This window comes from Halichoeres trimaculatus, unplaced genomic scaffold (genome assembly GCF_033239565.1).
Source record: "Halichoeres trimaculatus isolate MK-OKI-2021-1 unplaced genomic scaffold, fHalTri1.1 fHalTri1_scaffold_15, whole genome shotgun sequence".
NCBI lineage: Eukaryota > Metazoa > Chordata > Actinopteri > Labriformes > Labridae > Halichoeres > Halichoeres trimaculatus.
In genome coordinates this window covers 14278254-14304488 of record NW_027437193.1, presented here as the reverse complement: position 1 = coordinate 14304488, position 26235 = coordinate 14278254, and the positions used below count along the sequence as shown (strand labels likewise).

General features: G+C 39.7%; 1 protein-coding gene across 1 annotated transcript; it reads right to left on the bottom strand.

Moving 5' to 3' along the window:
• Nucleotides 1-195: 195 nt before the first annotated feature.
• Nucleotides 196-14088, bottom strand: prkacbb (protein kinase, cAMP-dependent, catalytic, beta b). Its single transcript, XM_074688476.1, has 10 exons — nt 13650-14088; nt 8198-8259; nt 6369-6497; nt 6057-6155; nt 5869-5951; nt 5650-5776; nt 5459-5554; nt 5220-5342; nt 4970-5134; nt 196-1614 (listed from the first exon to the last, which is right to left on the bottom strand). The coding sequence occupies exons 1-10, from the start codon at nt 13693-13695 to the stop codon at nt 1489-1491; spliced, it is 1056 nt and encodes a 351-aa protein (XP_074544577.1). The 5' UTR covers nt 13696-14088; the 3' UTR covers nt 196-1488.
• Nucleotides 14089-26235: the final 12147 nt, after the last annotated feature.

Sequence of the window (26235 nt, the reverse complement as noted above, 5' to 3'; positions counted from 1 at the left end):
GTCCACTCTTATTTACTACAGCCTGTTTCCCCATTAATTACAGCCGTCCCCATTATATTAGCAGCTTTGTAGCATTCGCTTTAAGTTGTCTAATTCTAAACTTATTGACTATATGATGAATTGATTTCTCTGGACCATTCATTTAAATGCTTCAAATTGAAGTATTTCAATATACAAACCACCACACATCTTCAACACTTTTAAAAATAAAATTTATTAGCATCTCTAATGTGTATAAATAAAAACATATATGAAACAATGTATATACGTATGATGTAATGAGTTTAACAATAACAGGGTTACATGTGATACAAAGGAGCAGTCTTCTTTTTAGCCAGTGAAGTGTACTGAAAACTGTACCTTGAACTCAAGCTTTCAAATATGCATACCTGTAAGTCGCAAATCTACATTCTTTGACAAGAATGAAACAAAAAAAAAATCTGTATGGGGGGATGGTAACAAGAATTGTGCAGTGGATAAAAATTCTTGACTCCTGTTTTGTAACATCCTTGATTTTATACATTTCTCTTTGTATAATTATTTGCGCTAACACTGTTGAGGCACAAGCCACGACAGGATTCATAATTTCTTGACTTTACATTACACTCAATATAAACCCTTAAAAGGATTTTAGCTCACTCTTTTCACCATTTACAAATGTCACATTGTTCCACAGACTTATAGGAAAAGGTCTTTATGAGAAGACCCCAAATCTAGGGACATGGCATAACATGATATAACATTAGACACAGCAACAAAAGTAAAAAGACCCAAAAGGATCATACAAAAACATGATTTGCTCCTTACTATTGTAACAAGGTATGTCATTTTCTGCTTACTGTGCCCGGGTCAGAATACAAAGAAGACAGTGAATGGATTCTTCTGTAGGGGATCTGAGGAAAAAGAAACATGGAAAAAAACATCTTGCGTGTTTCTGTTTGGTCAATCCCTCAACACTCAAAACAAATCGATATGCACGTGGGACAAATGCTACCTCAGCCATAATTTAACAGTAGCCAATGACATGTAGATTTGTAACAGACAGTTAAATATATAGTGCCGACAGCTGGAGGAAACATCTTACAAACCACACAAGCTTTTGTGTTTGTGAAACTTCCAGAGACATGTCATTTATAATATGCGGATTGTTATTGGCCATTGTCTCAGTTTTCCCTTTATGAATTGAAAAAAACTGTCACATATCAAAAAGGGGTGACACCATCCAAGACTAACTGCTTCAAAGTAAAAAAAAATGTGGGTAGGTACAAAAACAGAGAAAGAAAACAGTGATGTGTCTGCTTTAATACGCAGGTGTATGTGACAGTGAGAGGTTATCGGCACCCAAGGATCATGGAGACCTCTTTCAGCCCGGTGGAATGAAGAGACTATGAAGTAGATCTGTAAAAACGATGGTCTCTGCTCCATCCCAAGTCTTTAGAAGAGTGCAAAGATCCCCTTATTTCCCTGATATATCCATGTCCTCCAATCTTAAAACTCTGCAAACTCCTTTGCACATTTTTCTGTTACAGAAACGCGGATTTCCTCCTCCTCATAGTCATCGAAGTTGCTGGTGTCCCCTGGGCCTCTGCACTTTGGTATGAACGGGGCCTCAACCTACAAGAACAAGAGGGGAGCATTTTTCAGTGGGCAGAATGTATATCTATGTCTAGCCTGTCAATCACAAGAACATCCATGACAGACAAGGGGAAGGCAATTATTTCTGTGAAGGAAGACTGGCAAAATACCACACACTGTCAAACTGAGTCTAAAAATGAAGAGAAGACGTAAATGATTCCAAGTCATACTGAATTCTGACAGCTTAAAGGTGTCAGCATGCTTTAAAAGTAGTGCTTGTCAGATGTCAACGTGAGAAGCTTCTTCTTCACACCTTTCTGACCTTGAGATTGAGATTAGCTGCTTCCGACAATTTGTGAAACTCAGACACACTTCAGCAGCCATTTGTTAGCACACCGAGTGTACAGGGCCTTTTAGTTCTCTATAAATTAAGACCTTCATCAGTAAACAAACAAGTGAAATACTATCAATTACTTTGAGTAGAGACTTCATGTCAGTGTAAGTCTTAATCCTCGTTAAACAATTATCAAGGTCTCTTCCTCTTGTTGACAGCAGGCTTTTAATCCCACTTTTAAGGGCTGCCATTCAGAACGGCTTTAACCACTTCCATGAACTAAGTCACAGTTGGATGCTCCTTTGTGTGAACTAGTTTATCTCAAGTAATTCCAGTTTTGAAAAAAGACATGGATTATTATGTAAGATGCAAGTGGTTCTTAACTTTGAGGCACCCTTTTTGTCAACTCAGTTATTCCTTACACTGTGATTGAGATTAACAGTCAGGGATGGGTTTCAGTTAAGATACACCACAAACTTACAACCTTCACCTCAACCTTTTCCTTCTTTGTGTGTTGTAAATGTTGATCAGAATTTCACCCATTAAATTCCACTAAGTAATCTGAATTTACTAAAGACAGTGTTTCAGCCATCAGGGAAAGGGTAATGAAGGTGGAGAGATACTGAGATATAAAACTTAAGCTATGATTAAAAAAAAGCAGAGATGCCTTTGTGTTGTTGTTTCTTGTAAAATGAAACCTCTCAAACTATCATCTTGTCAAAATTTATATTTGTTAGGGGTGTAACGGTACACAAAAATCATGGTTCAGTGCGTATCTTGGTTTTAGGGTCACGGTTCGGTACATTTTTCAACACACGGTTGCTAGGCGCTACCCGGGTAGCTGCCTGTTGCAGCAGCTCTCTCGTCTTTGTCCGTTTCTTGTGGTTTTTTCGTCTCTTTTTCGTCATCTTTGTATTTGGAGTGGATCATCACTTTGTATGGTTCATTGTCGGTCACGGACACCAAACTTTTTGTGGCTTCGGCGGTATTTTTTACTACTTTTCTCCTGTGTTTGTCTGGAGATCCTACATGTAACCATGGCTGCATTGTTTACATGCGAAATTAGCTGTTAGCAGCCTGTAGCATGTCAATGCTAACTAGTGTAGGGCTTGCTGATTTCCCTCGAGCTGAGGAGAAGGCAGTGAGGACGACGTGCTGGTTCTCAGATGTGAGCTGGGAGGTGACGACGTGGACCTGTCCTTCCATCCATCGTTGTTGGGAACGTGGGATCTGGCTCCGGGGGATGGACGAGCTAGCTGTGCTAATCCAGCGGCATCGTGCTGTTCACGGACGTGGCTGACGGAGCTGACATCGGACGCTGCGACACATCGGAGGAGCTTCGCCTGCTGTGAGCAGACAGGATCCAGGAGACAGAGACTGAACAGACTGCTGGGGAGGCTCAGTCCTGGACCCTGTGGAGGTGGAGACTGGCTGGGCTGGAGAGTGGTGGACGAGTGGTGGACGGGATGTCGTTATCTAATTTCTTATGGACATTTTTGCACTCTCTATACTCTTTCTTACTTTTGTTTTCTTAAATGCTGCGGTGACTCCTGAATTTCCCCTCAGGGATAAATAAAGTATTTTCTATTCTATTTTCGGTACAGTATGGAACAACTCAAAACCATTTGCTTGTTTGGCATGTTTTATTTTTACTGTTGATTTTACTGTGGTTGTTTTTAATCTTGTTCAGTGTCCTTGAGTCAGGCCTAAAACGCCTTCCCTGCTCAGCCAATCAGACGAGTACTCATATGAATATTAACGAGCCATGTGCAGCAGCTAATGTAAACTTTCTGTACTTGTTCGAATACAGAACCGAACGGTCTTATAGAGCGGTTTGGCACGGATACATGTACCGTTACACCCCTAATATTTGTTGTATTGATCACAACAATTAATCACATGTGAATAAATTGCATGAAGCATATGAGTTTAAGCTTGTGTTGATTAACATACATTGATTTATTCAAAGTACGTTTTTGCAAAACCATTCATTCAAACCTCTATCCCTTACACCGCTGTCAGCTGATCCCTGACTTGACAAAAATACACATGAAAGAAGAAACAACTTCAAAACTCCACTGTTGTGTTTGTGCTTGCTGCCAACCAACTTCCATGGTTGGTGTCAGGGGCCATTGGGGGCCATGTGATGAGGCAGGAAGTAACATCTTAATACCCTGAACACACATAAACAAAGTCTGAATCTGTCGGGCTGCAGTGAGGACTCTGGGCCTTTTGGGTAGCTATAAAAATGATCAAGGAGTCTAACAAAAGGGCACAATGTGTGTGTTCGGTACATTTCACATTAACATCCCAAAGATAAAGCAGGTAACACTAACTGGAGATGAGAGAGAATGGATGTTAATGGTTGTTTACTGCAAGAAAACTACAAAAGAGCTTTTGATAAATGCATTGAGCCCAGATAAATAATGTAACATTCACTCCTCTTTTGTCATCTCAGAATCTAGTTACACTCTGTCACATTGAGCCAGTGAGTGTAATGTTTGTAAATAATGGAGTAAATTCAAGGAGAATGTGAATATGAAACAGAGAAGGGACTGAGGTATATTAAAAAGACACAAATCAAAACAGGAAACATCAGATTTTTAGATAATTGGAAAGAAAGATGGAGTCTTAACTTATCAAAACAACCCTCTGACCAAGTAAAACGAGGTTAAACAGAACCAAAAGATCAATGAAGCATAAGCCTGAGCTAAATATCCACTTTGATTAATCGAAGAACTTCATGATCACTGTGACCCTGCAAAATGAGCACTGATAGCTCACAGCCAGAAGTGGAGCAGGGGGATTCAAAGAGAGGGAGAAAACTTCACAGCAACAGCTGTAAATAATGAAAACAACCCAGAATAATACAAGTGGAATGATGAAAAGTACACATAACATTACTTTCTAGATATAAATTATACTGTTAGAGCATCATACCCGGGGATTTCACTACCGGCAAAAAGAAAAAATCTATATCAACCAATCAATATCTAATTAACTTGTTTTCATAAGGGTAACAGTGTTTGGTGTCACTGCATAGTGTGTGTGCTCTCTTACCTTTCTCTCATAAATTGCGATCCAGTCTGTCGTTGCGAACCACTTGTGGCCCTTGATGTCGTTGACTCCGTTCTTCAGGTTGCCATAACGTTTGGTCAGATCCACCTGCAGCAGGTTTCTTAACAGGTCCTTTAGGTCAGAGCTGAAGTGGGAGGGAAACCGTACCTGGAGAGAAGAGGACACATGGTTTATTATGTTCAAATTAAAATAGCTTCATACACTTTTTTTAAATAGATGAACACCTGCTTACCTTCCCAGACACAATCTTCTCATAGATCTGTATGGGTTGGTCTGCAAAGAATGGGGGGTAGCCAGCTGCCATTTCATATATGAGGACGCCAAGGGCCCACCAGTCCACAGCTTTGTTATAACCCTTAACGAATGATACAAAAGAGTCAAAGTGGGCTTTACCTTTAACTCTAGAAAAGGAACTTACAAATGCCAATGAAAATATCTGCTCAAGCATTGAGAGAAAAAAAAAACGCTTACTTTGCTGAGAATGATTTCTGGTGCCAAGTACTCCGGTGTCCCACACAATGTCCAAGTCCTGCCTTTTACCCGTTTAGCAAATCCAAAGTCTGTGACCTAAGGATTCAGGGGTAGAAAGACACACACTCACCACAAACAAAGAAAGTAACACAGTGCAGAATCTGTGGTTCATTTCCTGTGTTCTTTCTCACCTGAATGTAGCCGTGGTGGTCGATGAGAAGGTTCTCAGGTTTCAGATCTCTGTATATGAGATCTAGTGAATGGAGGTACTCAAATGTCAGCACTATTTGGGCTGCGTAAAACCGTGCGTGTGGTTCACTGTAAAGTGGGAGGAGAGAAGTGTTTACACTTTGACAAAAGCTCTTGAAAGAAGCCGATCAACTGTTTTCTAATCTACTGTAAATACTGACCTGAACCTTCCAATTCGTCTGAGGTGTGAGAACATCTCTCCTCCAGGAACATACTCCATCACCATGTACAAGTTGGAGTTGTCCTAAAAAAGTAAAAGCACAACCATGTTATGGTGAATAAAGGAGTTTCAATGAGTCACATTACACACACACACGCTAAATTTCTATGAGGAAAATTAAACATTTACCTTAAACGCATACTCGAGCCTGACGAGGAAGGGGAAGCTCACAGCCTGTAATATCCTCTTCTCATTTAGAGTGTGTTCTATTTGCTTGAGTTTTACCACCTGACAGGAAGGAAAAGCGATAAGATGACCTCGTCAGGGAAATCCAACAGGGATCACAAACACAGGGAAGCTTTCAGTTATCTTTTTAATTTGTGTTTAATGATGTTACGCATCAAGAACAAGTTTTGATTCCCCTTGTAGGAGAGACTAACCGTGTTAAATGTTTCGACACATGTCAGCACATCTATGAGAGTTGATACAGCTTCCACTGACCTTCTGTTTGTCCAGTATTTTCATGGCAAAGTATTGCTCTGTTCCTTTGTGTTTCACCAGCATTACTCTGCCAAATGAGCCTGTACCCAGGGTCTTCAATCTGTCAAAGTCATCTAGGCACGTTGTGCTCTGTAAAAACAAAAACATTTAGGACTATTTAGTGGATTCAATCAGCACACGCATCATTTTGGGCATGTTCACATAACTATATTTTTTAGAGAACAGCATAGATGGGATTATAAGTTTTAATTAATACCAATAATAAGTCTCTTTTAAGGATGGGCAAGTACTGCTTTTGCTTAGGGAAGCACGATACTGGATTTTTGCCGATATCCGATATGCCGATATATCGAAACCCTTTTTGGCCGATACCGATACCGATACCGATACCGATAATCACAAGTTTGTTTGTTTTTTTTCACTGTAAAGAAAGCTAAGTCTATCCTGTACTGGAATTTATATGTTACTCTTATTGTGATGGTCTTATTTGTTTAAGAAACACACATAAAACAAGACAAAAAACATTTGATTTTACCATAAATAAGAAATGTATTATTTTTTCAAACTCAAGACATTCAGTATTGAAATACAGAAAAATAATTTCTTTGGATCACATGAACTTTAAATGTACAATGCATTTTTAAACATAACCAAGTTGCATTTGATTATTTTAGAGCTACTGTAACAACCTGGTGACAGACACAGAGCTCTGCAGTGCAAATAAATGAAGTGCTACATTTTATTCAAGGAGCTTATTTTTCAGATGGAAAATAATAATAATCCTAACTGAATAGCACCTTATCGGCTGTGCTTCTCGGCAGAAATTTTCACATCTGCTGATACCGATAAACTTGTTTTGAAGCTTTTATCAGCCGATACATATATTGTGCCGATAATATCGTGCATCCCTTCTTTTGCTATCAGGTGTCGATACCAGCCTTGTTCCAAGATATTGGTTCTTGCAAAGGCTGCCAATACCAGTAGTGGGTGCTCAAGGCAATTTTATGTTGAGTAAGTCCTTCTTGCCAGTAGTTGGCGCTACACTGCTGCAGTTTGACACCATACAAATGTATGTCAGGTCCAAGGGGCAACATCCAGTTTAGAAAAATGAAGCCTATGCGGAAGTGTTAAAAGTTGCTGTTCATTGAGGATCCGCTTGAGGCTGGCTGCAGAAAGACTGGGAGTCACGTACACACCCAGCCCCCCCCCCAAAAAAACAGACTTGTAAGGCATTCAAAGCACATTTACAGCCTGGTTCAAAAAACAGCTCGAGTCTGTTTTTCTAATTTCGCCATCTGCACACACTGTAAGGCAGGTGAATATTTCTCTAACTCTGCAGTTTAGAAGATATTAGGATTGTTTGATTGTCCAATCAGAGACACAGCTCAGCACATGTGACTGACAGATGCCCTGTAGCTGTTAGAAATGCAGCCCAAAGCCAGAGTGTATCCAATGTGGCTGTGTCTATGGATTGGGTTCATTTTACTGTATCAGGAACAGACAGGTGACGTCGCGGACACTACATCCATGTTTTATTCAAAATGATCTGTCACTGTTAATTGAAACTGTATCTATCAAAAGCACTGGTGGTAAGGTTACTTGGTACTTGGTAGTGAGTACTCAAGAGGAAGTACTCATGCTGGTATTGGTCTGATTAAAAAGTAGTATAAAACATCCCTAGCCCTCTTTAGTGCTCCAAGACCTTAGCAAATCTTATTTCATTTGAATGACATGACTCAAAAATAAGTCAAAAAGGCTTGATAGGCTTGTTGATATGGAAGGAGTTTATTAACCTCATGTTGGTTTGGGATAAAATTTCCTAATCCTACCTGTGGTGGGCATTCCCATTTCCGTAGGAAATCTTCTTTGGCTTTGGCTAGAAACTCTTTCACTAAAAGCAAAAGAAAGGGTGTAGTTAGTACAAAGCTTTCCTGGTGACACAACCTAATAATTGGATTAAACACACATTTGGGTTTGAGAATAAACTGCCAAAAAGACCAAATGCATTAGTACTAAAAGGGAAAGGGAGGCAGTGGGAAATAGAAACTAAAATTGTAAGTTAACAGAGAAGAAAGTTTGGGAAAAGTCAACTCTCATCTGGATATAAAATAAAATGGGTGGCTAAAAGTATCACATACTTCATTCTAAAGATTAGACAAAGCACAAACACAAGACAACAACATCCAAGACAGGCAAACTAGTGATGCATGCAAAGACACTCAGTTTATTTGCTTCTGTTATTTAGTAGCCTTATTCAGAAAAGAGGGGAATAACACAACATTTAGAATTACAGGGCAAGTTTCTCTGAGCATCTTGTGCATCACTGAATACGTTTCGGGGAAAGGCTATTAAACACAGCATAAAAATGGTAAGCAAAGACAAACCAATTTATGGGAAATCCAGATTGAGAGAATGTGGATAACAAAAACACAGATTTATTATCAAAGCACACATTCAAAGCAAGCACATCAAGAAAAGTTGTCACACTGAGACCAAGCTGCTCTGCCATTCTGGTCATCTTTTGGAGGAATGAGCATACCAAAAGTGTCTATTGATCACCAAGGTTTTGCAGGAACAATCACCCACATGGATGGAATGATACAGAAGAGAAGACAGAGAGAGATCGAGTTCATGTACATAACAAGTGTAACACATTAACAAACATGGAGAATATGTGGTGAAGAAAACAGCAACAGGAATGAGAACACAGCTGACGTTGACTTGTGAAATTTCGACAGAGGCAGTGTCGGCTGTGGTATTCAGAGAACGCCATGGGGCAGAAATTCAGTCGTGCATATTAAGTCAGGTAGATAAGATAAGACGTAGTACTCGAGAACAAAACTTTCAAAACTTACTGCATACATCTCAAGACGACCAGACGTGTGACATGCAGAATGAGGGCCAGGTCCTACAACTTCCTGTGACGATCTCTTCATTCAATCATAAGTTACTTTTAAACTAAATTTCAAGCAAAAAAGCAAAATAGCCTCACTTCAGCTTCCTGACTTATTCTTCTTTTGATTAGATCAACACTTTTAGGGCCAGAGTCGACTGCAGGGTAAGCAAAGGCCTGTTTTTGGAATGCTGAGGATGATGATTATTCTTTCTTCTGCGGCTTTAACCCTAAATTTCATGCAGACCTAGCCGCAAAATTCAGTCATGGTGAAAAATGTATGAATCCAATGTTTCTGTGCCAATACCACAGCGCCCCCTAGCTAAGAAAAACACAGCTCTCATACCCACTTTAAGCTACATGCCTGAAATATTTAATACCAAGTATCATACCAGGACCCACAAAACTTTCTCTAATCGACATCGTCAAATCTGTACGGAAGGATACAAAATTTGAGATTAAGGTCAGATTTTGACCAAACCCATTCCAAAGTTTTTTCCAATGATCTTTTAATTCATTAAGTGTGCACTAGACACAAGGACATATAAAAGTTATACAAGAATTTTTCATAACTCTATGCCCGTGGCCCTAAACAACTAACCTGACACACCAGACGGACAGTTTCATATATCCGCCATGGAAATATTTTACTAGGCCATCTGGGTAGCAGCTTTTTGGATTTGTTTCCAGAGACTGAACCTTCAAAAAAATCAGCAGCTGGTGATTGGACGACCGTTCTGATTGACACACTCACCACAGACCAATCCACATCAAGCCACGGTAGGACGTAGCTTATGTGGGCCGCTGCTAAGAAACAATGGACAAACAACTACAGGAACACGAGAAACAGCTGTGGTAATGGCGTTAGACAACTGCTGCCGTTTTTGTAAAGTTAACTTAAGAATCAAAGGAACGCTGACAAGTCAAAAGTCTGCTGACGTCACGTCTGCCCGTCACTTCTGCTGCTCCCGCCTCTCTTCCCTGATTGGGCGGTCAGAATTTAGCCAATTGAATTTGTTTGTCAATTGAGCATGGCAAGATGAATCTGCAGGACTTCAGAAACTGAATCAGGCAGGTCCCTCTGCTCTGTAAGGTTAATAAACAACGCCCAAAGTTGACAAATTTTCTGCAAAACACAAACTTTAACAACTCTCATGTACAATGTTGGATCTGGATCAAAATGCACTAATGTGTTCAGTGTCACAGCCGAAGTGCATCTATTTGATTTTTGATATACCCTGATGGGAGCACACACAGACCCATTCATTGCCACTTACGGCTTTTGTTTTGCACTGGTTTTTATTTAAGGTTGTAAAATATCTGAAAAGAGACCAAAAGCTGAACTGTCACCAGGCCTCTGTGATAATGTCTGATCAAACAAGGACATTCAACATATCATTCTTAAAGTGATACTCCGGGATGGAACAAGTTGGGTCCTATCACAAGGTTTATGTCAGAAATTACCTCTACAGCAGTGTTTTTATGCAGCAGAAGCCCAGAGCGCACCAAAGACCCCCTCCCTGCTCCTCTGCCGGTTTCCTCTGCACTCAGATGGGGCCATATTTTACTTGACCAAAAACACAAATAAACGGACTCCCACCGAAAAACTCTGATATCAGTGTGTATTCATGCTTTATTTAGAGAATTTTCAGCACGTTACTTTCACACAAAAACACCGCTAAATAAGGCTCTAGTTATCATCGTGTCTCTTCGTCCTGGCAGACTACCTGTGTTTGATTATATCTGGCACGCCGCGCGCGAACTGGTACACTAAGCGGCGAGCGCCTCATAGCCCGCTGTGGCTCTGCAGTGGAGGTAGCGCTGTTTTACGACATGATGAGAACTAGAGCCTTATTTAGCGGTGTTTTTGTGTGAAAGTAACACACTGAAAATTCTCTAAATAAAGCGTGAATGAAGACCGATATCAGATTTTTTCACAAAAACACTGCTGTAGGGGTAATTTCTGCCCTAAACCTTGTGATAGGACCCAACTTGTTCCATCCTGGAGTATCACTTTAAAGTGAAAATCTTGACACACGACTAAAATCAATCATCAGTGTTTGTTGATGTATTTTTTGAAAATTTCTTAACAGTTGAATTACATGGAAGCTGAACTTTGACACATTCTCGATCCTAATAATTCTAAATAATAGAGCGAGGGGAATGTTTAACGCAGCCCCAGAAAAAAAACATCTCCAAAGACCCATTTGTGACACTCTGAATTAGGTTTTTGAGTCTTTTATTAATAATATGGAACAGCACTGCAGTTTTTTTAAAAAAACATATATTGTTGTGAGTATCTAAAGCAACATCAATTAAGCTGTACTGCCATGTGCGTACAAATAAGACTATAATAAAACCGATTGAAAGAAATAATTTTCTTTAATAATTCACAGGTTCACTTTTATTTTAAGGTATGTTCTCCAACTAGATTTAAATAATGTTTTTAGTTCTATACTGGGGTTTTGTTGCCTTATCATTTCACAAAGTTTAAATTTGGAAAGAAACTGTTACTAGCAGTAAACACACCATGCTTATGCAGTAAAATAAAGCAAGTGTCATGGTGGAAAGATTTTAATCTTCCACCTTCTGTGCAGCCATGACTGTACTCACGCTCTTCCAACTGTCCCAGCTATATACAGTAAACACAGGTAGCCTGGTGTATATACAGCACTGTAGGTAACCAGGTCATGTGGCTGGAGCGGCTATAGCGCAGACAGATCTGCAGCTCAGAGCACAGTGTCAGCTTAAACAGGTTTAAGAGTTTGCCAAGGTGCAGGATCTAGGGATCACGGTGACACTCAAAAGAAATGCTTGCCAGTATTGCAATTGCTGATCTGATCATCTCTGTCCACCTGAGCGTGTCTGGTTGGCACTCCTCACTCAGTCTGCCTGGTCTTTCTCAATGGGTCGATAAACCTCAGAGGAAAGTAATTACTGCATCAGAAAGTGACACATTCAAAGCAAAGAGCGTCACTGTCTTAAAGTGTATTATTTAGGTTAAAGTAGTTGAAATATTTTAGTGCAGAAGTGACTCATTTGTCAAATGCAATGAATCCTGCAGAACCTACCATGCACCTGTAATGTTTACAAGTCTGCACCAGAGGGAAATTATTTAATCTCAGGGGATGCTCAATGATGACAAGCTGTGCACATCAAAGCATATGAGTGCAAAGTAACACTGGCCTAGTCCTAGTTACGTCAAACCTTTCAAAGCTTGTAATACCCCTTATCCTCTGACGAAGGTCTGATGACAAGCTGCTCCAGTCAATGACATGCTGAGTGTGAAGAGTGAGCCTTGATGGACCTCTACCACCACAAGGCTCTTAATAAAACCAAGGTACACCATCTAAGTGTGTTTACACGATTGTGTGGGTATGTGTGTGTAAATGCCGGGAAGACAGTAGTAGGTCCCAGTTTTATGAATGGGAAGCAAGCATTTGTCATTTCTTCACCATATTTGGTCACCGTTGCAGTACTGAGGAAAAGCTTTGTTTATGCAGCCAAGAATAAAACATGGCAGTGAAGCCTGGGGGAGAAACAGTCCCACGGAGCCACTAGTAAAATTTACTGGCTATTTATAACAAATACACATGGGTTTGTGGCGTATGCTGCAATTTTAGCGTAATCAGAGGAAAGTTTCTGTGTAAAGCAGCTAGCTTCACAGACTGAAGATGCAGCTGAGCACACACAAACATCCCCATCCTTATTGTTATTCACTTGAGTTAAAAGTGACAGTACTGAGGAGATTATGAGGTGATGCTACCCTGAGGTTTTTGAGCTATTTGACAGGGCTCAAATGCCACTGCTAAATAAGTCTGTATGCACAGGCCTGAGACAGCTAGCACCATCAAAAGGCAATGAAATGACAGGGGCCTTCAGAGGGCTAATCCCCCTCCTCACTGCTAAAGTTAGCATGCTAACAAGGTGGTCATCAAGCTTGATCCTTTTTGTGCCCCAGGTGACACGCAGACGCGTACTACATTAACAATATTGTAGCTTTATTGATTAACTTTGCTGTGTAATGACTCTGATAGGTTACTTAACACAGACAGCTCTCCCCTTCCCCACCTTCTTACAGGAAGGAAAACCACAACATCTGCGGGGTCTTCCTGTTACTTGCTAACTTAGCTCGACCGTTTGCTTATTTTTAAATGCTTAATTTGCAAAAAACAATGCCAAGCATGGACATACGATGCTAACTTTAAACGAGTGTTTGCAGCTCTGGTGGGATAACTACGTGACTAACGGACGGAAACGGCCCTCCACTGTTTTACAGTTAGCTGCCAGTTTGGATAACTGTTAAAAAAAGCTAGGATAATCACACAGGATATGTTTCATAAGTGTCAAAAGCTTCAGTAAAACATAAATAAAGCTAACAAACTCACCGCTCTCCAGCTCGTTGCCCTTCTTGGCCGTGGCAGCGTTCCCCATGGCGCCGACTCAAAAGAAGAGATGGCGGTGGCTACAAGCTAACCTTCCTGCAACCGATGTTCCTGAGCTCCTTAAAACAGGCAACTTCAACCCAAACTGAACTAACGTTAATGTGGAGCTGGTTTACGGAAAGAAAGGCCAGTAACCCTTCCAGCCAACCCCCTTACTCTCCCCCTGTCTGTCTCTCCCTCTCCTTCTTCCCGCTAGTTCAGTTCTATCCGTATGGTTGACATGAAGCTAGCGGTCACTTCTGTTTCGGACTATTCTACTCCTGCTGCTCCCCCTCCTCTCTTCAGCAAACCATCGCTCAGCTCTCAGCACGGATAGAGATGTCTGTGAGAACATAACAGACTTGACCTGCTTCCGCGTTTTTGGAGCATCACGATTGCATTCAGAGATAGACAATGACAGTTGAATACTCGTTTGTTGACTTTACCAGAGGCTAAATATATCTTGGTCCTTTGTTTGATTTCACTTAACTTCTAATCCAGCTGTTAAGGAGTACAACTGCACGGACGGATTCAGACTTTTTTGACTGGGGTGCCCCAGCTGTTGTATGTGGAGGGGGCCATAAAGGACACACATGGACAAAGTATGTGAATAGCATTTATTCATCCTTTAATTTTCCACTGATCATATCTATGTGAATTACTACCACAAAAGTAGAAAATAAACACTCTTGTGTGCGATAATTCAACTGTAAATGGAAACTTTGCAGAAAATTTCAAGTTCCTCAGAGGGCTTAATAATTGATACTGAAATAGTCTCACATTTATAGATTTTCCCGTTCATCATCCAAAATTTTAAATAGCTATCAGTGCCAAAACTGGTTATTTCTAAGTGCTTTTTCATATTACACGTTTTAATTTTTTTCACTGACAAAAGTTTCTAAACAAAAGTTTAGCAGCAAGATCTGTCCTTTTATGAGGAAAATGGATTTAGACTGGATTAGGAAATGTGCTTTTCAAGACTAGAATGTCGTAATACAAGTACATTTTTCTTACCCCACTGGCAGATTTTTTTCAATTGTTTCAAGCAAAAAATATGACACTTTTCTGGACAGGTCAAGTGAATGTTGCTCATATTTAGTATAAAAAAGACATTTTTACTGAAAATCAGACAAAAACACTTGGTAAGGTTTCATGTTTTTGCAATGTAAATTATGATAAAGAAACTTTACAGTATTCAGAAGCTACATAATACAGCCTCTGAATATCATAATGTTTGCTTAACGTTCACTTTTCATAGCTTAGCTGTCTCTTTACTCATATAATACAGCACATCATAATGAAGTCCGTTTGCTGTGAACTTGTCACCCTAATTTGACACCGGTTTATCTTCACTTGGTAAATGTGTTTTTGGTTTGGAAGTAAATTAAAAGTCACTGATTACAACACAGCCAGGGAGCAACTAGGGGTGATGACATTGCAGGAATCAAGTGGCATCTTGTTTCTAAGACGTGTACTTTCACCCCTTCCCCTTGGCCTTCAAAACAGAGGGCCAAGGGGTAGAATGAAGAGGAAAGAGTGACAATTTGGATTGACCCTTATTTATTTATTTATTTTTATTTTTATTTTTTGTAGAAATGGCAGATACAGGCAAATAAAAAAAGCTAACAGCTAAGCTGTTTGTGATAATGCACTACAACCCATGTGCTGCAGTTACACAGCAGGTTAAAACCATAGCCTGTATGAAATATAATTTAAAATATAGTCTGTTTGTCAACACTCATCTTTTTCTGATACTGCTTTATGAAGTCTTTCATTGGTGGGGCCCATATTGGACATGAGGCGGGCTTTAAGCCAGCTCACCAACAAAAAGAGGCTTGCCTGCCTGTCGGTCAGCTGAGCTGTGCCTCTGATTGGTTTAACTCATAATCATAATATCTTCCCAACTACCAGGTTATAGAACAACCTCCCCTCACAGTGTGTGTGTGTGTGTGTGTGTGTGTGTGTGTGTGTGTGTGTGTGTGTGTGTGTGTGTGTGTGTGTGTGTGTGTGTGTGTGTGTGTCAAAGGAGGGATGAAGTTCTCAATTGAAGCTGTTTTTTCAACCAGGCTGTTAACATGTTTTTTAATGCAGTATAGGTCAGCTTTTTTGCTATCTGTGCCCAGCATTAAGCGGAATCCTGAAGAACTGAAGAACTGCAATTTTTTTGTATGTCAGCATGGCTTCATTTCTCACAGCTGGAGCTTGCCCTTTGGTTAAAAGAGTCTTTCAATATAATGAAGTGTGAGGCTACATTTGTTCTACTTGGTGAGGTTGTAATTGGTAGGACATGATGAGGATTCGCTAATGTTACATGTTACAGACACGTCTCAGAGCACCAGGCTGTGAGCACAACACAAAAAGGCCAGTCACCCTCTGATCACTTAAATACAGAACAAAATGAGTTTACAAAGTTTGCTTTTTTCATGTTCTGAACAGGGCTTGACATTAACACCAGCCAACCGGCCAAATGCCGATGGATTTCGGCAGTGGCTGGTAACACCGCCGCTCCCACTGGCCACTTTGGCGGGTTGAATTTTATCTCAAACATGGAGCAGAGAGACAAGCAAAAAGATGACTGATGATAAAAGCTCTGAGGAAATTTAATTTACCTCTCCTTCATTGTCATTCTCATGAAAAAAGAAATGATTTTCTGATTACAATCGTTAATAAATATTTAAGCAGACAGTGTCTCTTGCTGAGTTTTTATCAGTTCAATTAATCCCCTTTACCATTTTATTATAAGCAATAACAAACTACTATTTAAATTACTATGACTTAATAGACTGCATATTTTCATATGAAAGGAGCACAATGTTACACACAACTTTATCAGAGCTGAATGCCTGATTAAGGACCTGTGGATTTTTACATTGATGCAGTCTTGTTATGAGTGAGCATAGGGGTCATTTACATTTAAAGAGGTTGTAAATCTTTTTTAAGTAAACTTTAGCATGTCATCATCGGCTTTAATCATATTGAACATAATTATCCAACAACAAATTGTGGCCAGTGAAAATACTGAGTGGCCAGTAACTAAGGGATACCACTAGCCACAGTGGCTGGCGAGCAAAAAAGTTAATGTCAACCCCTGGTTCTGAACAATATCACTATGTAACTACAAATAAATAAATAACTTCGTTGCTTTGGATCCTACAAAAAGTTGTCTGAAACAAAGAAAAAGAAGCAGTGAAAAGAAAAAGACAATCTGCCTTCCATTTATTCAAAATTAAGGACAGTAATAGAATGCTCAATTAGAAATAAAGAAAAGTGCTTGGACAACTGTAACATCAGTTGTTGTTTTTTTTATGAATTTTGGACCTTTAGTGTTTTTTTCTTTTCCTTTGGAATTTTTTTAAAAGAAGATTTGTAACAGGTTAAACACTAACCTAACACTTATAAAGCAACAGTACATGAAGATCAAAAATATTCAGTGGCGTAGTAGCAAACTGATGTGCTTGTTTTTTAAAGACGTTTTCTACATATCATTCATTGCACTTATTTCCTTGGTGCAGTAAATAAGTTTAATAGTTTTAATTCCTTAAGTAAAGTATCTTTAAACAAGTCCCACTCTTCAGTTCTCCCTGCCTGTCAAAGCTCAGATGCTGAGGCATCCCATCAGCCCAGCGTTGTTAAGAGCACCAGTAAGTTAAGAAATGATTGGATAACCAGGGATAAGCCTCAGTGTTCAGGAGACACAGGGTTATGTAGAGTGCAGGTTACTGTTGCTGCAGTGGCGTTGGGATTGCAGAACTCACAGCTCTGTGCAGAAATCATATGTCTAATTAACATCAGCATGTGGGGAGGAAGGTCCCCTCCTTCAGTGTCACACACTGCCAGCTGTCTTGTTTGGATAAGGTACCTGATGGTTGGTGTTTTCTGTTTGACTGCAGAATTACTGCAAAGCCTCATGGGTCAGTATAGTTATTAAAATCATTAAGTTTATTCATAAAGCACTAATCAAAACATCACAATGTGCTTTATTACAACACATAGAAAAGAAAGAAACAGGGACATGTTATAAAATAGCAAGTCATACTGGGTAAAGAGAGAAAACCAAAAACAACAGCTAAATGAAGGAAAATCAAGTGAAACATTTAAAACAATTAAAGTTAATGGCTTACTAAAAGAAACTATAAAGATCAATAAAATGTTATAAATAAAGCACCATGGATGAAAATGCAGATGTTAAAAAAAGCCCTTGTGGTAGAAATGTCTTCAGAAGTAATTTAAAAGGAGATACTCGTGTACAGGCACAGATCCTCAGGCAGGTCATTGCACAGAGGAGATCGAACAGCCAACACTCACTATGCCCTAGCTTTCAAGATTAAGGTAGGGAAAATTAAGGAGGTTCCTGCCGGAGGATGTGAGGAGGTGCAGTGGTTGGTGAGAGGATAGAAGTTCAAATTGGGGCCAGGCCATGCAGTGCTGCTAAAGTGATGAGTAAAACAGTACAACTACAGTGGGAAGTCATCAAAACAGGAGAACTGTGCTCTCTTTTCTTAGCTTTTGGACAAGTATTGCTGGAGTCTTGCCAACAGTTCTCTCTTATTTTGAGAGGAAAATAACTGTCAAACACACAAATAGGTCTAGTACAATTAACTCTGTTTAAAATATTTCATTATCGATAAATCTTCTGATTTTGTCTTCACTTATCAACTAGTAGCTGTCCCTTAAAATGGCATTTAACTTTGTTTAAAATATTGCATTATTGTTAAATCCTCTGATTTTATCTTCACTTATCAACTAGTATCTGTCCCTTAAAATGGCATTAAGTGAAAGCTGTGTAAAATACCGTACTTCTCCCCAAAACATTAAGAGGGCAGCAGGAAATGCCTTTTTATTATCTAAAAAAGGTGAAATTTAAAAATGGGACTTTTATATGTTTTAAATATATAGAGAAGTTGATGTTCTCATCATAAACAAGTTTAGCAAATTATTCTTAAACAAAAATATTTGTTCTGTCAAAAGAAACAACATATAATGGTTCACTTATAAGTGGTCTCATACATATTAGCACTCTATTTTGTAACCTACACACTGAAATTTGTAACTATTAATGAATTGTTAGGTAATTTCCATAACCAATGAGTGTTTTTACTTCAAAGCTGCACTGGTAATATCAAAGATACCTGGATTTTGTTTCTTTCTTTTTTTTTAAATATTTTATGCTACACTGCATTTTTAATCAGGCAGTCATACTTTTTTAAAAAGTTTGTTTTTGTATCTTGTATAGAAAAACTGAGCTAAAAGAGGGTGAGGAAGTAGATGAGGGTCAGATCCAAACCCAGTCCGCAAACCTCAAGGGCTGTAGGGGTTTGTGACTTCATCACTCAGATTATTTAGCTACCAAATGTGTGAACACTGATTAACAGCAATTAGGTACCGGTTAAGATTTTATACATAAATCAAACAATTGCACATAATTAACTGTAATAGCATGTTTTAATACATGTAATTTTTACTGTTTTCGATTCATCAAATATAGATCAATTTGAAATCATTTCAACCCAGGACTTTTACTTGTAATGTAATTAACTTTAAAACTATATGCCTAATCCTAATCAACATTTTAAAATGAGATTTTTGTTGTCAAATTAGGTTGTATCTGAATGCTGTTTCTTAGCTTCCCAGTTGGGAGACTTAGTCCCTTTGACTACACCACACCTTCTGACAGAGTTTACCAGTGAGAAGAGAGATCTGTGTTTTTCTCTACTGAAAATAATCCCTTTGAATAATTTTGTAGTTCGGTGGACACTGAAGCTGAACTTTACAAAAGAACAAGGACAGAAGAGCAGAAGAAAGCTAAATGAGAGAGTGATAGAGTACAGGCTAAAATGTGCATTACAACCCACATGCAGCAGTGGTTTGTTAAAACATAAGAGTCTGTCAATAAAACAAAGAGAGAGGTCATGTTTACTCTGCTTAGTGAGGCTGGAGTTAGTAGATGAGTATTCGTCTGACATAACCAGGAATCACTAATATTACATATTACAGAAACGTCTCAGAGCACCGGGCTGTGAGTAATGCTAAATATAGCCAGTTACTGAACTACAGTAGAAACTGGCTTTACAAAGTTTGCTTGTTGTCACAGTTCAAACAATTTGCAGCTGTAAGTAAATATAGTACTTCATTGCTTTGTGTCGGGTACAAAGTTGCCTTGAACAAAGAAAAGAATTGTTAATAAGGAATCACTTATCAGTCATTTGCATTAACTCAAACGCATGCCTTGGCAAAAGTCTTGTCCTCAGGACAGTAGGTGCAAGTGCTCATGGGAAATGGAGTTCCGTATCCCCGAAAACACTACCTTTTCAAGCCAGTCCTCACAGCCCCTCCCTGAAACAATCTGTGTGCCCCCCTCCACCACTGAGCTCTCCTTTCACATCAAGATGTGATGAAGTGACATTTCCCCACACAAGAGGGCAGCAGATCTCTTACATAACATGAAACCTGTTCCACTTCTGTGTGCTGTGATGTTTGTGTCCTGACCACAGTCAAAGCAACTTAATTTAATTTCTTGATTTAATTGTGGTCAGTTTTTCCTTCTCAGTTCAGTATTAAATTTCATTTGGCTGCTGCACTTCTGCTCGTTGTCTATGTTGTGAATTTTACCAACAGGGCTTTCTCTTGTAAACAAGTTTCACTTTTTGTAGCAAGCACATGAGAGTGCAGTGTGCCCTGTTGGAGCTGTGGTATGTCTGATGGTTAAAAAAAGAAGAATTTTGTATATTCAGAGCTGTCCAAGAATTTTTCTCCCATCAAAGAATAGTGCCTCATGTTGTGTTTCTAAGCAAATGCATGCGAGCCTGCCTGTGAGGAGATATTTTCCTTATTGAATATGACACTCATCTGTTTTTACTCTTTTATCTCTTTCTCTTTTCTTTGTATTTTCTCCCCAACAAACAGCATGTCATGTTCATCCCAGCTGACCAGCTGCTCTCCATATTGGCTTTCTTATGTTAGCTGCAAACAGGCTCGCTGTGCTTCAAAGGGAATGATTTATGCCCTTAAATGAATGAATGAAAACCCATAACTTTCCTGTTTTCTGATTCAGTCTTTTTTTTAGCTGTAGCTGTAGAGTGCAGCTGTCTGACACATTCATCTGGTTTGAACAACATTTCTATTATTAAGATTATTCCCTGCACCCAGGCATCTATATTCATTTGTTTACATGAATGCTCAGAGTTACTTATTTTATGGTTCTAACATTAATATAAGCCTTTATTCATCCAGGCAATTGAAATATTGTGTATAGGGGCTGTATTTCAGACACACCCTGCTGCACATTCACACAGGAGCTGCTGAGTACAACCACAGATTTCCTCTGTTGGCTACTGACCAACTCCACTCCAGTGGTCGGGGCTTGAGTGCCTTCCTCCACAGCACATCAGCTGGATTTATAGGGAGTGGGGTGTGCTATGTTTGCAGCTCTCCAGCTTCTGGTTGTCACTGGATCCCTAAATTTCCCTCCTTGTATGGATTTAAACCAAAAACTTTGCAATCACAAGCTTACTTCTATCATTTTAAGATTACTGAAACGCAGAGAGTGCAATAGTTGGACTCATTCTACTTGAGAAAAGTGATTCTTGGTGGGTGTGGCATGCAAGACAGGGTTGGCAGAGCTTGTGTGAAGCTTTTTATCATTAAACATGATGTATCACAGCTTTTCTGTTTAAAAATGTCAGTAATTGTGTCTTTAAAGTGTTAAAAATCAGTACTTTTTCAAGGTTGTGTGCCGTTAAAGGGAGAAATGAAAGGTAACAGGTTACAGACTGACAGAGATGATCTGGTTATCTCCTTCTTATCAGTCACCAGCTCCTATTAGGATGTTCCATGTGGTTTCAGGACATTACCCATTTCCTCCTCTGTATATCAAAGACTCAAGGTCCCCCTCCCTCCCACAGCCTAATTCGCTCCAGATGAGCACAATGGGACATTTGATTTAGTGTGCAAGACACATGTATACAGCTGTGTCAGCCTGCCTCAAACAGCTGGCGAAGAGCTGCAGTGCAACTTTTAATCATGCATTTGTTTATGTAATTAAGCTTGAAAAAACAGGGCTGAGAACTGTGTTGCATTGTCCTCGGCTGCAGACCCATCAGATATCTCAGTGCGGTGTAGGTCCTGTCTTTGTTGCAGATCACACCGCTAGCAAATGCTCATGGTTAAATGATATGCAGGTGATACAAATCATGTGCAAACTGCACAAGGTTTTCCAAGTGTGTGTCAACACACATGACGGCTCTCCCAGTGAATATATTCCAGCTGAATATGTACTTTGGACCAGGGACAAGAGGATCAAATGACCTGTTGCAAAGGGCTGAAGTCTGATTTTGTTACTAACATGGAGTTGTGTTTTTTATGGGCTTGAAACACTGTTTACGAAGGAGCAGAAAAAATGTCGGAAATGTGAGCTAAAAGTATGCAGAACACACCTTATCTTCACTTCCCGTGTATGTTTTCTGGTATCGCAGCTTGTGTTTGCAGCTTTGTGCCTCCTTGCAGCTCCAAGCGGGGTAAGCTCTGGGCATCGAGAGGTATCAAGAGGTATCACATCCAGAAAGTCTGTCTGGGAATGTTGATCTAAAAACCACGAGGGCTTGTCTTTATTCACTCCATTCACTGAACCAAGTCTCCTTTGCGGCCTCGTGTGAAGGAGTATCCACCTTTTTTTTTTGTCCTTTTGGCAGACTCAATGGTGCACTACAACATAAACGCCTGTAATTTCACAAGCACAAGATAATGTATTCTTCCTAACAGAGGATGGTCTCAAAGTGCTCAGACGGTTGCACAGGCAGCTAATTTGGGATTGATGCACAATATCCCTTTGAAGTTGTGTGTTAGTGCTGGTGCTCTGAAATTCTCCCTGCTCTAAAACAGCACAGAGCTGCTCCTCTGTTGAACACTGTCTGAGCAGCAGAAGGGAAGGTAATTCTGCATTTGATTAAGTGGAGGGTTGATTCATTAAGAAAACAGGGCATGCATGAGGAGGTTTAATTGTAAAGCATGGCAAGAAAAGTGGTCCAGGTCACCTTGCAGTCACACTTGTGTATTCCATTTTAAAGAACGCCTCCCTCGCTTTTTATTCGCTGATAAGGTGATTCATGCTTACTGTGAGGGGTGAAAATATTGACCAAAGCAGCGCGCAGAGCGAGAGAAACACAGTCAGTGTCTTTTTCCTCTGCAGTGTTTCAGAGATGGCAGAGATTATGGGAGGATAACACTGCACAACATGGCTGCCCCAAACCAGATCAAAGCAAAGACAATCAAAGCCAGAGTGAAAGCTACAGCAGTAAGCTCTTTTAAATGTCTGCTTCTCTCCCCACCCGGCCGCCTGCTCGCTTGCTTCCCAACCCAAACCAGAGTTACCCTCAACTCAACTGTTTCCATCCCCAGCCTTTCCACTCAAGGGACTGACATAAGCCATCTTTCTGCTTGAATACTGGACAGCGACTAGGCTGGACATAAATCCTTCAAAGCAATGCAAACAGAGCAGTCAATGACCTATGATAATATTAAACCTGAGCCGGCGTGCTGTAAAGCCGATGTAATGCCAGCGCTGATAAGACATGACACTGGTCATAATCATTTATGGTTCTGGGTTTGGGCTGTGGAAGATCGCCATGACAAACGGCATGTCATGACTCATGTATGGTTTTACATGAAAGGGTGTAACCACAGGGTGCTCGCACTGCGCGGTCATAGCAGACGCAGAGTTTCTGACCCACTTTCTCACATAGGTTTACAACGCAGCCTGTGGAAACAAATGACTCCTCTGCATACATCTGAGAAGTCAAGCCTCCTTGACTTCTCAGCCTCTGACCCTCTGACCCCTTTAACATGCTCCCATATGTTTTTAGATTGATGAATGCATGTTTTCTACCTCCCAGACAGCCTTCCGTTTCAGTTCATTTCTGCATGGTATGAAAATCAACATCAGAGACGTACTTGGCAAGGGTAATAAATCATAACAGACATTAAGTCATCATTATTCTAAGTCGAGGTTATGTTGATGGTTGCATGGTAATGCACATGAAAGGCTAGGATTGTTTCGGAAAATGTTTTCTAGTGCTGATAGGAAAATTCAACAGCTGCAAAACTGCAAAAGATATAGCATTCATATTTTCATCAAGTGAGGTGAACATTAAGCATTTTTAATACTGTTTTAATGGAGCTAGCTCTTTAGATCACAGCTTATTAAAGATTCCAGTTCACGGTTTTGCTTTTTGTTGCACACATCAGTACTGTTTGTTTGAGTCTCACTGCTCTCATCAACCCTCAGTACAACTAATAACACTTACAAGACCTCAGACAATTAACTACACTAATATAGCCAGGATTTTATGAAAGGTGCTGTAAGGAAGTAGAGCTCAAGCAGAAATTTCATAGTTGTTTCCATGAGTTGTTTGTGGATGAAGCAAAGCTTAAAGGTGGGCTGAATATTGGACTGATCAGGTCAGTCTCATGATTCTCTGTGTCAGCTTAATTTGTTGGCAGAAAATGAATAGTTTAAGCAGATGAAGTGTAATTAAGGACTGATTTCTCATCATGCTCTTGAGTAGGGGTTGCAGTGACCTGTTGTGGAAATACACTAACAGGCCAATCTAAAAAACAGTTAAAAACCAGCCAAAAAAGAAAAAAGCCTGAGATACTTGATTTAGCTGATGGGTAGAAAATTTGACTACCTATCTGCATGTATTGCTGTATTTCTTAAAGGTAGAGTCTGCAGGATTTTCCTAACACAGTCGAGACAGATGTCTGTCTAACATAGGGCTGGACAATTAATCAGATTTTAATCGTGATTTCAATTTTGCCATCTGACAATCATAAAAACAATATATTGTTTTTATGATTGTCAGATGGCAATTTTTTCTTCGATTATATATATAATCGAAGAAAAAAAATTAATATGCCACACAGTGTAGATGTATGCAAGTTCCTGTGTTTCATAGCTCTTCTGTGTTCCATGTGCAGCCACAGCGAGTGTGTGTGACTTATGTGTATCAGTAATACTGTATGTGCCACTTGCTGGTTCTTTAAAGTTGTGTTTAAATCATTACTGAAGTTTTTGAATAAATGAATAATTGTGTATATTAATTGTGATTTCATTATCACTTAAAATAATCGGGATTCTTATTTTTACCATAATGCCCAGCCCTAGTCTAACATGAGTCTGGTTCTGTCCGAGGTTTCTGCCCGTTAAAGGGAACTTTTTCCTTGCAATCGTAACTTGCTAAATGCTGCAAAGTCCTGTACTCATGATGGATTGAGATAAGATAAGACTCCTTTTCTTGTCTTGATGTTGGGTTTCTGCTAATAAAATTTTATTAACATTTACGGGTCTAGACCTGTGAATGTTATTGTAAAGTGTCTTGAGATAACATTTGTTGTGATTTGGCGCTATACAAATAAAAATTAATTGATTGATTGATAATAAAAAAAATACAATTTCAACTTTTACAGGAATAATCCTGCTCAATTGTCATGTCAGTGCCTCTGTCAGTCTGCTTCAAATCTTTCTCAGCCTGCATGTTGATGTTTTGGGACATTTTTGGACATAGAGTAAGAGTGGTTACATCTGTCAAGCACAGCCTGCCCAGTGCGCAGTGACTTTGCTAGTTGATTAGCGAGTGGAAGAAGCTTCCCCAAGAGGTTCCGATAGTGGAGTAAGGAGCAAGAAAAACACAACCAAAGTGTAAAACGAAACGTTAAACAGATAAAAGTTTTCCTAAATGAGGGTGAGGCCTGGCTTGACTTTTACTCACTTCCGGGTACTTGAAGAGCAGCACGGGACCGTTGCAGGTTGGCTTTCTGCTGAGCAGGTATGTGCCAAATACACGTGATTAGCTTGTGCTAACATGCTAAGTCGGGTGCGCGGCTCTCGAGTCTCTCCCGTGTAGAAACGCGATGCTGCAGGTGGCTGCTGGGCTAGTGAGTGTGTCCACTGTGTGTGGAGTGGACTGCGTGGCTCCGCCGTTTACCGTTATATGCTTATGAAGCTAAAATATTAGGGGTGGGCGTATCCGTATAAATATCGATAGTATCGATACCAAGATGAGTGTTGGTATCAGATACTAGCCTGATGAGATCAATACTGCAGTTTCTCTTGTGTCTTTCAGCACTTGACTTTACTTTCCTCCATCTGCCACTTCTCTGGGCAAATGGGACCTTTTTGTTATTTTGCACTTGTGATTTTTTTTTTATTACTAAAACAATTATAGTGGTAGAATAATAATTTTATTACTTTTATACAGTTAAAATTTTGTTCTATTGTTGGGGTTAGTTAACAAAAAGCATTTTTATTGCCTAAAATCTTTGTGCTGTGTTTTACCATAATCATAATCACAATCAACCGATTTAAGGCAAAATCACAAAATTATTCAATGACCACTACATTTCATGAAAAAAGTATGGGTATCGGTATCAGTGATGGCGACACTAGCCCTGTATTTACTTGGTATTGGATCGATACCAAAATCCTCAGTATTGCTGACCCCTACAAAATACCCCGTCACAGTTGCCACTTGTGCAGTCAGAGTCTGTGCAGTAAAGG

What these genes read in the sequence shown, in the direction of transcription:
- prkacbb (XM_074688476.1), bottom strand. Translation starts at nt 13,695, where the DNA reads ATGGGGAACGCTGCCACGGCCAAGAAGGGCAACGAGCTGGAGAGCG. An exon ending in GGCTCGAGTATGCGTTTAAG is followed by an intron (nt 5,952 to 6,056) that starts GTAAATGTTTAA and finishes TTACTTTTTTAG; the next exon opens with GACAACTCCAACTTGTACAT. An exon ending in AGACGAATTGGAAGGTTCAG is followed by an intron (nt 5,777 to 5,868) that starts GTCAGTATTTAC and finishes CCCACTTTACAG; the next exon opens with TGAACCACACGCACGGTTTT.